Consider the following 12,451-nt stretch of genomic DNA (forward strand, 5'->3'; position numbering starts at 1 on the left):
GTCCCCTCATGATACCAACCACCTTTTCAATGGCTATGTGGAACCAACGCCTCTAAATCCCTCTTATCTCTTTGGTGCAACCCTGTTGAAACAGCAAATTTCCTTAGTTAGACGATACTGATGAAAATTTGTGGGTGGTCGCACTTATAAGATGTGGCGAAACAACGCTGCTACAACAACAACAACAACAATAGTTTCCCTCACAAACGCCATTTAAATTTTTCCGATAATTACTTCGGATAATTGAAATACACGTTTTTGTACCCTACGTCCTTGATCGCTGCGAATAAAAGTAGAATGTATATCACACTTTCAGGCAGACTTTCTTATATTGAGGCTGAAGTTCTGGAGCAGATTGAGTAGTCGATATACTACCTTTTGAGCTTTATTTTATTATTTTAATAAAATTTTATTTCGACCATCCCTGATTTGCTGAACACACCTACATATAGTTAGATGTCAAGCGACTAATGTGCTTAAAAGTAGACCTAACATTTGTGAACAAATTCTTGTATGTAGAAAGAGCGCTTCCCTTATATAGTTTAAAGAACAACCAATATATCAAATCAGCGGCCACCGTGGTGTGATGGTAACGTGCTCCGCCTACCACACCGAATGCCGTGGGTTCGCACCCCGGGCAAAGCAACATCAAAAAATTTTAGAAATAAGCTTTTTAAATTAGAAGAAAATTTTTCTAAGCGGGGTTGCCCCTCGGCAGTGTTTGGTAAGCGGTCCGGGTGTATTTCTGCCATGAAAAGCTTTCAGTGAAAACTCATCTGCTTGCAGATGCCGTTCATGGATGGAGTCGGCATAAAACATGTAGGTCCCGTCCGGCTAATTTGTAGGGAAAAACAAGAGGAGCACGACGCTAATTGGAAGAGAAGCTCGGCCTTAGATCTCTTCGGAGGTTATCGCGCCTTACATTTATTTTTTATTTTAATATCTCAAATCGCAAAGGGGAAATAGTTGCACTTACAGATTTTATATGTTGTTTTGTAATTGTTCGGCTTGGTAGACGATCTTTAGATTTACTCAGGTAGATTCCCCTTGAGCAACACCTGAAGGTAGTCGTTGTATTTGAGTGAGTAGCACTAGTCGTTCCGTCATCTATGCTTGAAATATCGAAAACTAACGCAATTCTTCCTCATTACATTTCTCAGACCCACTCCCTTCTTATCATTCCCGCTTGCTGCTAATTAATTTGAAACCATTAGAACTCAAAGGTCAACCCATTTCTTGTCTTTCATTTTCGGAGTTGTTAATGGAGACATTGAGTGCTCCTCTTTAATGCACGCGATTCATTTTCTTATTCTAACGAGGTCTCTTCGTTCTCATAACTCCTTTTATATTAAACATAAGGCTACTAAGTATGCGATAGATGCTCCATTGTCGAGCTCTCTACGTGAATTAAATTCCATTATGCTTGATTTTTCTAATCCAAAGTCTATTTTTCTTAATTTACTTAACTCTGTTTTGTAGCTAGGCTTATTTATTCGTTTTAGTCAGTAAGAACCATTGTTGTTTTTGACTTTTCGAAAAAATTAAATAAAAAATAAATTCGTTCTGTAATTCTCATTGCTGCCCACATGCATGATGACTACAAATACGTTACGTATATTTAAATCATAAAAAAAGTTATTTAACATTGTATATATTTATGCATAGATAATATCGAAAATTTAACTTGGTACGTAGCATGGTTGGACATTTTTGCCACCACTGTAGTACACCAGTTTCACCCGTTTGTTGAATCAGTCTTTCAAACTACCCGGAAGGTATATTTATCGGAGTTTTGGGATATAAACAAAAATCAAAATCGGGAGTGAAAAGAGGAATAATTAATTTTTTGCTTTTTATGAAAAAAAATAAATAAAAATAAAAAAATTTGGACTAATAATTTGGATTAAATTCTGGCTATCTGTTTGTGGCAACAATAGGTGAACTCATAAAAGTCGTTTACATGGTTCTTGAAATCAGATTCTACATTTTGTTTTAATGTCGTGCCATTATATAACATCCCTTTAAATCACTCTCGTGTTCTGCGAAAAGTTATTCTCTGTTATAAACTATTTTACTTTTTATTTACTAAAAGGTATTTATCATGGCTGTCGTGCTTTTAGGCGAATTAAAGTTGTAATGCTTCAGTTGCAACTGGACTTTTGAATATATTCGAAATAAAAATGCAAAAAGTTTAATTCAAACACGCATAGACGTTTCTTTTTTCACATTTATTAAATATTTAGTGCTTAGCGCATTTCGCGATGATGAAAAAATACCCGAACCACCCTACTTGGGCCACTCATACACACCTACATACATGGAATATCCAATAGCATTCAGCGCCATTTAAAGCCACAAATTTACAAACCAAAATATTTACGAAATTGCCTTTTTATGCTGTCATTAAAAATGCTTGAAAGCCTTAATTTTTGGTCGGTTTATGAAATTATGTTTTACTAATGGGATTGACTATTAAAGGACCAGCTTGCACAAAAAAATAGCTATAGACAAACATTTATTATTTACGCCTCAATAGGAAGGTAGGTAGGTTGAACTGGCCGGTCCATGAAGACCTCACATAGACTAATTGAGTCCGTAGTGTTATCAGAAGTTTGTTTTAACGACCAAACTGAAAACCCCTATCAAAAACCAGGACCTATGTTCTAAAATAACTCCGTCCTCTTGGCAAATACTAGAAGCTTCCTAGGACTTAAGCCACTTGCTGCTTCTAGATCTGACAGCTGTATCACTCCTAATAGCTGGAGTCTTAGCCTGGCAAGTGCAGGGCACGAGCACAGAACGTGCTCAATCATTTCCTCCTCCAACCCGCACTTCCTACATCTAATATCACTGACCAAGCCTAATTTAAAGGCATGTGACGCCAGAAGGCAGTGTCTAGTCAGAATACCCGTCATGAGTCTACAGTCCTCTCTTTTTAATGATAGAAGCAACTGTGTTAGGCTAAGGTTGTAAGACCTACACATAATCTTCGACACTTTACAGCCCCGCGCTTGAACCCACGCCTTTCCCGCTTGGTCGATCATGTGCACCTCTCGCCTTCGCCTAATCTCGCCCAATCTAATTTTAGGATGATTCCTAGATATTTTGTGCAAGGTTTCTCCTGTAACGTCACCCCTCCTAACTTAGGCCTGGTCCAATTTGGGACCTTGTACCTCTTTGTAAACAAGACCATATCCGTCTTCTCAGCCTTGACTTTCAACCCGACATTAGATGCCCAGGTATGAATATCCCGAAGCGCCCGATCCATCAAAGAACTAATCGTTGGAAGGCACTTTCCACTTATGACAATTGCAACGTCATCTGCGTAAGCCGTAAGTTTTACGTGTCCCTCATCGAATTGCCTGAGCAGTTGGTTGATGACCAGCGTCCCCAGCAGAGGTGATAGCACCCCTCCCTGCGGCGTGCCCCTGTCCACTGATTGCGTGGCCTCGTACAATCCCCATTGTGATGTAATCTTTCTGAATTTAACATGCAGCCGATCCATCTGATTAAGGCAGGATGTACTTTAATGTAATTAAGACCATCCATAATCGCCCATTTTGCAACATTATTGAAAGCCCCGGCAATGTCCAAGAAGACTCCTAGAGCATATTCCTTATATTCCAGGGATTTCTCTATGCTTATTACCACCCTATGCAATGCGGTTTCTACCGACTTGCCTTTGGTGTACGCATGCTGTGTTGTGGAGAGCAGCTTTTCATCCACGTTGGACTTTATGTACACATCTATCACCCTCTCAAAGGTTTTGAGCAGAAATGATGTTAAGCTAATGGGCCTATAGTCTTTGGGATACACGTGACCGATCTTCCCCGCCTTTGGTAGAAAAACTACACGAGCAGTTCTCCAAGAGTGCGGTACATGATTCAGTCTTATGCACCCATCGAATATTATTTTAAGCCATTCCACGACCGCCCTACTTGAGACTTGTAGCATGACCGGGAATATACCATCTGGGCCCGGCGATTTAAACTTAGAAAACGTCTTCACTGCCCACTCGATCTTGGTATCGGTCACCAAGCCCGGCACTACCAGCTCCGTGATCGAAGTGTGAGCGATGTATGCACGCTCTTCTAAGCCGTCTCCCGATGGGAAATGTGTAACGAGAAGCACCTCAAGGGATTCCTCACTATTACGTGACCATTCCCCGTTCTCTTTCTTTATTAGTCCCTAGACTATGTTTCCCTTTGCTAGGACTTTTTTTAACCGTGCTGTTTCGATTTAGCACTCTATGTCCGTACAGAAACTTTTCAATGAGTTTCTCTTCGCCCTGGTAATTTCACGCTTGTAGATCCTCAGTAGATCCCTGTACCTGTCCCGACACGCTTCGCTTTCCGCGGTCTTTGCGAGCTTAAACATTTCTTTTACCTGTCTTCTTAGAAGACTCAGCTCATTGCACCACCATGGCGGCTTTGCTTTTCCTCTGAATCTTCTTAGAGGGCAAGCTTTGTTATACGCAGTCATACGCGTCCTTGTTAGGAATTCATTCGATTCCTCCAGTTCCTCTACATTAGCAACCTATTTGGGTTGTCCCAGTTTTTTTCTACATGTTTCATAAAGGTTCCTCCCTTATCTACCCTCTTTAGGGGGATGCTGAAGCTGATATACGCATGGTCGGAGAAGGATGGTCTATCAAGAACCATCCAATCATACCTTGATATATCACGCTCGGAGCTCAATGTAATATCCAGAACATTGCTGGATGTTGGACCAATGTATGTAGGGACATTTCCCCTGCAAAATTGGTTTGCAGGATGTAACAAAACAGAGATTCGCCTCTCTCGTTCGTATCTGCTCCTCCCCACGCATTGTGGTGCGCATTTGCATTTGCGCCTATGACCAACCGCCCTTTCCGCCCTTCCTCCTGTACTAGCCTTTTGCACTCCATCGGTGGAACCTCCGCAGCATGGGCCATGTAGCAGGACGCCAGGATAAATGCCTGCTTATTCTTTTGCTCAACGGTCACCGCTACGAGATCCTCAGTGGTGTAATTAGGCATCATATATGAATGCAGCTGTTTCCTTACAATTACTACAGCTCGCACCCGTCCTTCGGTTTGCGCGTAGTAAACGCCAAACCCGCGCGCGCTAAGTCCAGAACCCTTTCCTCCCGATGAGAGCCACGGCTCCTGGATCAGCGCCACGTCAAACGAACCCTCCTCAAGGGTTAGGAGGAGTTCGCTCGACGCCACTTTACTGTGTTGGAGGTTTATCTGTTGGACTCGCAGCACCATTGGGTTGTCCCCCCCAGATCTTCGTCTTGATGTCGTCGTCCTCCCTTGCCCTTTTGGTTTAGATTATTCGAGGCCCCCTTCAGCCTCTCGTGACTGTTGTGCCGGGTGTTCCTCTGTGCGATTCACAGCACCATTTAGCGGTTGGTCCTCTTCTAGCACGTTCGTGGTTGTTGTTGTTGTTGTAGCAATGCTCGCCCCACCTAATAGCCGCGACCGATCACAAATTGTCATCAATATCCTCTAATGGGAGTCCAAGGAAACTTGCCGTTTCAACAGGGGTGGACCATAAGGAAAGGGGTGTTAGAGGCGTTGGTTCCACATTACAATTAAAGAGATGGTTGGTGTCATGTGGGGACACATTGCAAGCAGGGCATACATTTTGTATGTCGGGGTTGATTCTGGATAGGTAAGAGTTTAACCTGTTACAGTATCCAGAACGAAGTTGAGCAAGAGTGACACGCGTTTCCCTGGGGAGTATGCGTTCCTCTTCTGCGAGTTCTGGATATTTTTCTTCAAGCACTGGATTCACCGGGCAATTCCCGACATAAAGGTCCGACGCCTGTCTATGGAGTTCACCAAGGACCTGCTTGTGTTTTTCCGCTTCATACGGCTGGGTTCTCAGGTGCCGTATTTCCTCAAAATGCTTACGTAGATGACTCCTTAGGCCCCTAGGCGGTGCTGGTTCGTCAATCAGATGTCTGTTGGGATGCCCAGGTTTCTGGGTATTCAACAGAAACTGTTTGGTCAGCATCTCATTTCTCTCCCTGATGGGGAGTATTCTCGCCTCATTATGCAGATGGTGTTCTGGGGACATAAGACGTCGGGGACCTCCACGTGTCTTTTTTCCCTTAGGCTTTTGAGGTCCTTTTCGACTTCGCCCACCTCTAGCGTGTTAGGGTTTTTATCCACGGGACTTCTTTTCCTGAGACGCATGTAGATTTTGCCAGTACCAAAGGACATTTTGCCAAGCTGCGTATACAAAATATCCTCCGCCTGCTTGTTTATTTGGAAAATGTAGAACTGACCATCCTCGGTAGGCCGAGATACAGTAAGTACCTTCCAATCCTGTGTCGGTATGTTCGGATTCTGATTCTGCAGATGTCGCAGTGTATCCTCCGACTTCATCACGCATGGTATCCATACTTTAACTTTTGGTACCGTGGGGATTTGCGCTTTAAACACCACCTCAAACCGCGCGTTAGTGCCTTACCTTTCGAGGTTTGGAACCACTTCCTCCAGCCACCGCAAGCTCGCGATGTTGTCGCACGCTATCATCTTCACACCATTATACCATCCCTCCGAATCAAAGGTTGGAAGGGGCTTACTTGGTTGTTGCCGCATCATCTTAAGCATTAAGCCAATAACCTCCCTTTCCACAGATCTCCACCTTTCAGTAGTCATTTGTCCGAAAGGACTGCTACGATCAACCAGCGCCACAGTTAGTGACTGCTTTGCCACATCACTCATCTTCTCGGGAAAAGCAGGAGTCTTAGTGTTATCTCCCTTTGGCACCTCCGAGAAAGCCGGAGTCTTAGCGTTAACTCCCTTTAGCGCCTCCGAGAAAGCCGGAGTCTTAGCGTTATCTCCCTTCGGCTTATCTCCTACTTCCGTAATTGGAACTTCCCTCTGACTCGCAGCTTTCGAGGTATGTAGTTGCTACCTCGCTATTGGAGCCCATCTGTCTTACAGCTTTGGGCCTACTTGTCTTGTCTATGCGACTGCCCTGCCTCGCTGTTCTAGGACTGGGTCCTTTCTGCCTCTTGAAAGCAGGCTTCTCGCCTTCCGCCGAACGTTGCCTCTTCATTCTGCCATTCGACGCTTCTTCCTCCTCGCACCGGTTGCAGAACCGAGGGTTTCTCGCAGCAAACCTTTTGAACTGCCTTCGACCTACTTCTACCGCTTCATGGGCCCATTCCAAGCGCTCGATCTCCACTTTTGTTGGGTCGACCACTGCTCCCAAGCGGTGTACAATTCTTAGTGCTGCACGGTAGTGCGAGAGAGCTCTTTTACTTCCTCTGCTCCGTACCCTTCTCCACTCTTCTACTCCGTTTTCATTTGTGTGCTTCTCCAATACGCATCGCTTAATTCATATTTGTCGTCCTTGGATTGCGACTCAGTTCTCCTCTTTACATCGTCCTTATTACAATCAGGTAATGAGTCGTTCATCTTGGTCGTACGACCACCTGCCCGACATGACGGGCTCAGCGGTCCAGTATTATTTATATACGGGGAAAGAACCATCCGCCACAGCAGCGCCCCTTACTGTGGTAAGGCCATTAATACTTCCCGAGGTGGCCCGGTATCGGGAAGGCTCCGTTCGAAAACAGCCGAATTTATCCCCTGGCTGCAAATCGTCCTTGGTCACCGACAGCTTCAATAGGAAAATAGTAATAGAAATTGTTTTGGTACGCCGTTGCTTTAAGCTGATTTTAAGACACACTGACATACATATATTTACATACATACATCTGACCACGAAGATACAAACAGAAGGATGACTTGATGATAACAATCGAAAAAATATGATGAGTTGGCAAATTTGTTGTTTCGGTGACTTCGGTGGCTGAGATAATCTAATTGTCTCTATGGCCAATCTTGTATTAAGAAAGAACGGCTTTAGAAGTACCTAGAATGATGATATAAGCCAGTTTCTACTTAATTTTTTAATCATAATAATAATAATATGTCACGTCATATTTTCGAGCTTCACACTGGGAATATTTTGAACTCTTAATGACCAAAGTGTGCCTCTTTCTCTATCGGCATAAGGGATGATAGTTTAAAGAAAATTTATTCTCTCTTACTATCTAAAAATTCTCGAAGCAATGTCAATAGCATTATCGTAAATGGTTTCTAGAAAAAAATTTTACCGACCAATAAATTCATATCCATTTTTCTTTCTACATACCGAAACAAATTCACGTCCATAATGTTTTTTCAGTTTACTTTTAAATCAATGAATAGCAGTTTTTGTGGATTTTCTTGACTGTGAAGCAAATTACATGATAAGTTTCATTAAACAGTCCTCTGATTCAAGATTTCTCCGTATTCTTATGAAGAAAAGAAGTGGGGCTTATGTGAGGGCACGGCGAGGGCAGTTGCTCGGTTTTGATATGAATACGACTCCAAATTCTCTGCACGTATTTGGAATGTAGCTCGGCGATAAATAAGTAAATCAATGCAAAGCGTTTCTTTTTAATTTTTCCCACAAATTGGGACCTACATCTTTTACACCGACTACAAACGGCATCTGCAAGCAAGATGAGTTTTCACTGAGAAGCTTGAAAAATCTTGTTTCTAAATTGTTTGATGTTGCTTTGCCTGGTAGTTGAACCCAGGATCTTCGGTGTGATAGACGGAGCACGCTGCCACCGCCAGGAGGAGTTCAGTCCTGCAGATTAGAATGGACTGAAAGTTGCTTAGACCCATAACACTGAAAGTAAGCAATTTCACTCTTTTAACTCACCTGGGGGTCTTAAAATGTCATAGTATCATATCTGAATCTTTGTGCCGATGTTGATTAGCCATTCACAGCTAGCTTCTTGTATAAATGAACCTTCTTCGTTTTCTTTACATTGCAATAAGTCACAAAAAAAGCTTCCTCAGGACATGGATCGCCATGGAAACTGAAACTTCTTTGTTTTAAGAAAAATATCATTGATTTGGGCAGGAAATTGCTACGGCGAAAATGCTATAATTTTGGAAAAGAAGTTTTTTGACTGTAGTCATTCTTTGCCGTTCATCTGCTGAGAATTCATAAAAACTAAGAAGGCACTTAAAAATTTAAAATTAATGCTGAGTCGTTAGTCATTCCCTAAAGCACTTAATTATTATTAATTCATTAAATATAAATCGACAAAATAATAAGTCCAAAGTACTTACGTCACAGTGTTCCTTGAAGACAAACATGGTGTAATACAACCCAATACACAAGATTCCCTACATCAACGCTGTTCAAGAAAGTGATAGAGATGTGCATACATTTAAGCTACCTACAAAATCACCAATTAACGGTAACGCCTGTCGTTAGAACCATCACTGGCATCTGCTTGAACTGACTTCCCTTTTATTTGCCTGCTGTGAGAGTGAGTGTGAGAGTACCTGTGCATCACCGAATTCACCACCAAAGAAAAAAACGATTTACTACGCGTTCAAACAACGATAATGTAAACTCTCACACCCGTTCTCCTCCCATTAAGACTTAATTTAGTTAGTTTCCTTGGGAATATATAAAAGCTAAGCTGTGTGTTTGCTAAAAACTTCGTCTGATGACGTTTATAGCCAGCCTTCGACACAGAATACGTTTTGGTGATAGGTCATACTGATTCTTGCCAAGACGTTCAATTAACTCGTTTAAAGTATGAGAAAGTGAGGGCGACGGTGGGGCGACAGGAAGTCAAGGCGATGAAGAGCAAGTTAAGTGAAAGCGTGCAGCACATTTTTGCTTATTATTTTATTTGACTCTGACTCATTTCGTTGCTTGGGTGAACAAGTCAAAAAACAGTTAATTGCCAATGCGAGTTACTTATTTTTTTTTTTTTAATTTTCAGAAGGGGCCATACTTAATTGTTTAATAACCGAGGCCAGGAATGGCAGTGCAATTAAAGTAAAACGAGCACCATATTATAAACCTATCGTTCCACAGGCTCCGTATGTGACGGAGGGTTTTAGTTGCTTCCATCTACTTTTACTGCGTCTTGGAAGGGCGTCGCGAGGTCAGTACCCAAAAGCTGTCAACGCTCTATACCAGGGTATTTTGCGTGCCGTGCTTATTGTATGATTTGCAGCCGAGTAGCACATCCAGCTACATATATTTGATTAGACCCTTCACAATACCATGTAACCTCAGTAGTTCTTTCCCGTATTTAGTTATTAAACAACAAACCCACTTTGTCGGAAAGGTCGTCGTCCGACTAAGATGGATGGATAACAGAGATAAGAATGGAGAGACATGGGGTATTAAGTCGCAAGAAAGGGGAGTCATAAGTCAGACATAATGAGCGAGGGAAGTCACTAACCGCGGTGGACGACCGCCATATGAATCCGTACAGGGAAAATTAGTCCAGGATGCTAGTTAGAGAGAGCAAGAGAGCCCTCCCACAGTTCGCGGAAGCATTAACAATTTCACCCGCGATCGCTCCAATCAGGCCTAGAAATTGCGCTTTACATGGGCCCACATAGAAGTTGACACAGGTCGTTGGGAAGAGCTTTACCGCGAGAAGCCATCGATGCAGCAACGGGTTTAAGGAGGAAAAATCTTCGGATAATCGATGGACTGAAAGTGATAGGTCTGAAACCAATGGTGGGATTGAATAAAGTCTAGCGATATCAGACTATAACTAAAAAGACATCTTGATAAGCATAGTTATAGGGCTCTGCATTTGGTATCACACGTACATTTATGAGAATTGGTCAGTGCGGTCTCCAGGGGAAAACGGTTCAGCATATATTGTATTCGTTATGCTACGCTCACCAGAATAAGGCTCCAGTTACTAAAAGTGAAAAAATGTTCCGATCCTATGTTCTTCTTTGAAAACTTCTAGTGTTTGCCAAGAGAACAGAGTAATTTGGTAGCACAGCGGCTAGTTTTCAATGGGGTGTATGATGTGCGTTTCGTCGAAGGCCAAGGTAGCACTCAGTCAATCCAGTGTCAAGTAAAATGTCTCATGTATAAGAAAAAAACAGTATTTATCTGCCAAGATCCAAAAATTACACACCTCCAAATCATATTCGCCCTTAACTATGCTGATTTAATTTATTAAAACTAGAAGTAACCGAAGTTTGTCATTGAGTTCTGTCTTAAAAATGAGTTAAGACATATGGTTCAATAAATTTTTGTAAGGCAGTTTGTATGCAAGCCTGCAAGGAACAATGTCGCAAAAAAATTAACCCTTTGATGCGCCTACAAAAACTACTTTAATTGGATGCCTTTTCTTTAAACTCCATTTATCAGATTTTATGCCTTCATTCAATTAACCATTTCTTTTTATATATATTTTTTCTCGCTTTAGTTGGAACTTTATCGGCGCGACAATTTTGTTCACAACAATAAAAGAAAATGATTAACACATTTCAATTGGAAAAAAAATGTTCGTGCAATGACTTAATAGAAAAAAACCTCCCACCGACCACACAAATACAATAGCAATAAATGTAGCATCGGCCATATATGACAAACGGATATCAATTGCATGAACAGTTACATTGTCCACATATCCTGCTACAACGAACAAAGCGTGACCAATAAAGCGCTGGTCGCTTGCTCGGTCAATGTGATACCCACCTGGGGGCGAGACACCTGAGTCCGGAGTGAAGTGAATGTTGGTTTTGTGTAGGTTATGCTCGCAGTTACAGTTACTAAATTATTAAAACTACATCTCTTTGGCCACTACTGTATTAAACCAACAACAAACACAAGCGTATAAAAGAAAACGAAAAAAGCGACGACAATAAAAGAAATAGATAATACAAAGCGAGTGGGTGATAGTAAGTAACAGACAAAAGTAAATATAGACAACGCAACACAATAACGGGCATAATAGCTTGGTCCCTAAACGACGGTGAGGTTTTGTGGGTTTCGTGTGTCTGAACCAAAAAAAAGACGTCTATCAATAAAATATTTTCTTACAAAATACTTCGCACACGTTTTCAACCTCAATTGAAGGTGAGATGGAACGTTGAAGTGAGCATTTTATGTATTTACGTGTGTGGATAAAAATTGTAAAAACCATACGAAAAAATAAATACAAAAAACGACAACTAAAGTAATTTGGAGCAATTCTTGTTTAACAAAAAGCCGCACGCGATGCCATGAACTCTAAATAGTAAACCAAAAAATAGCAATTTAAAAAAGTAAAGACAAAACGTAAAAAAATAGAGCAGTTTACTTAGGGGAATAGTAGCGATGCCAAGAGGCGATTACAAACGGTGGAATATAGAAACGTGAGCAACGACAAATACGATAAACAGTGCATAGTTTAAGGTGTTAAAGGCGGGTTTTTTGAAACGACTGTAATTGGATTTACATTAAAGTTGTGTATTTGTGTTTGTAACGGTTATTGGATTCGCTGATAATATCAAGAATTGTTACACTTATTCCCGGTAACCGTAATGAGCTCAAACAAAATGGCGATGGAATGGATAACAGCAATGGACAAGCGGTGAGTGGACAGCTGGTGAATTTTTCTTATATGATTATCT

General features: G+C 41.7%; 1 protein-coding gene across 6 annotated transcripts in view; it reads left to right on the forward strand.

The window, feature by feature from the left end:
• The window catches only part of Epac (Exchange protein directly activated by cAMP), a 219,285-nt gene that overhangs the window by 1,228 nt on the left and 205,606 nt on the right, over window positions 1–12,451 (forward strand). For 5 of the 6 annotated variants that reach the window (XM_067776973.1, XM_067776967.1, XM_067776968.1 and 2 more), the window contains one exon: window positions 11,263–12,411. Coding sequence is in view for 4 of the 6 variants with exons in the window: in XM_067776967.1 (XP_067633068.1) it covers window positions 12,362–12,411 (50 nt within the window). In the remaining 2 variants the exon portion in view is untranslated. Of the gene's footprint in view, window positions 1–10,999; window positions 11,022–11,262; window positions 12,412–12,451 lie in introns of those variants that run through there. The other variant, XM_067776970.1, reaches the window with a different exon arrangement.

This window comes from Eurosta solidaginis, chromosome 3, assembly GCF_040869045.1.
Source record: "Eurosta solidaginis isolate ZX-2024a chromosome 3, ASM4086904v1, whole genome shotgun sequence".
NCBI classification, from domain to species: Eukaryota; Metazoa; Arthropoda; class Insecta; order Diptera; family Tephritidae; genus Eurosta; species Eurosta solidaginis.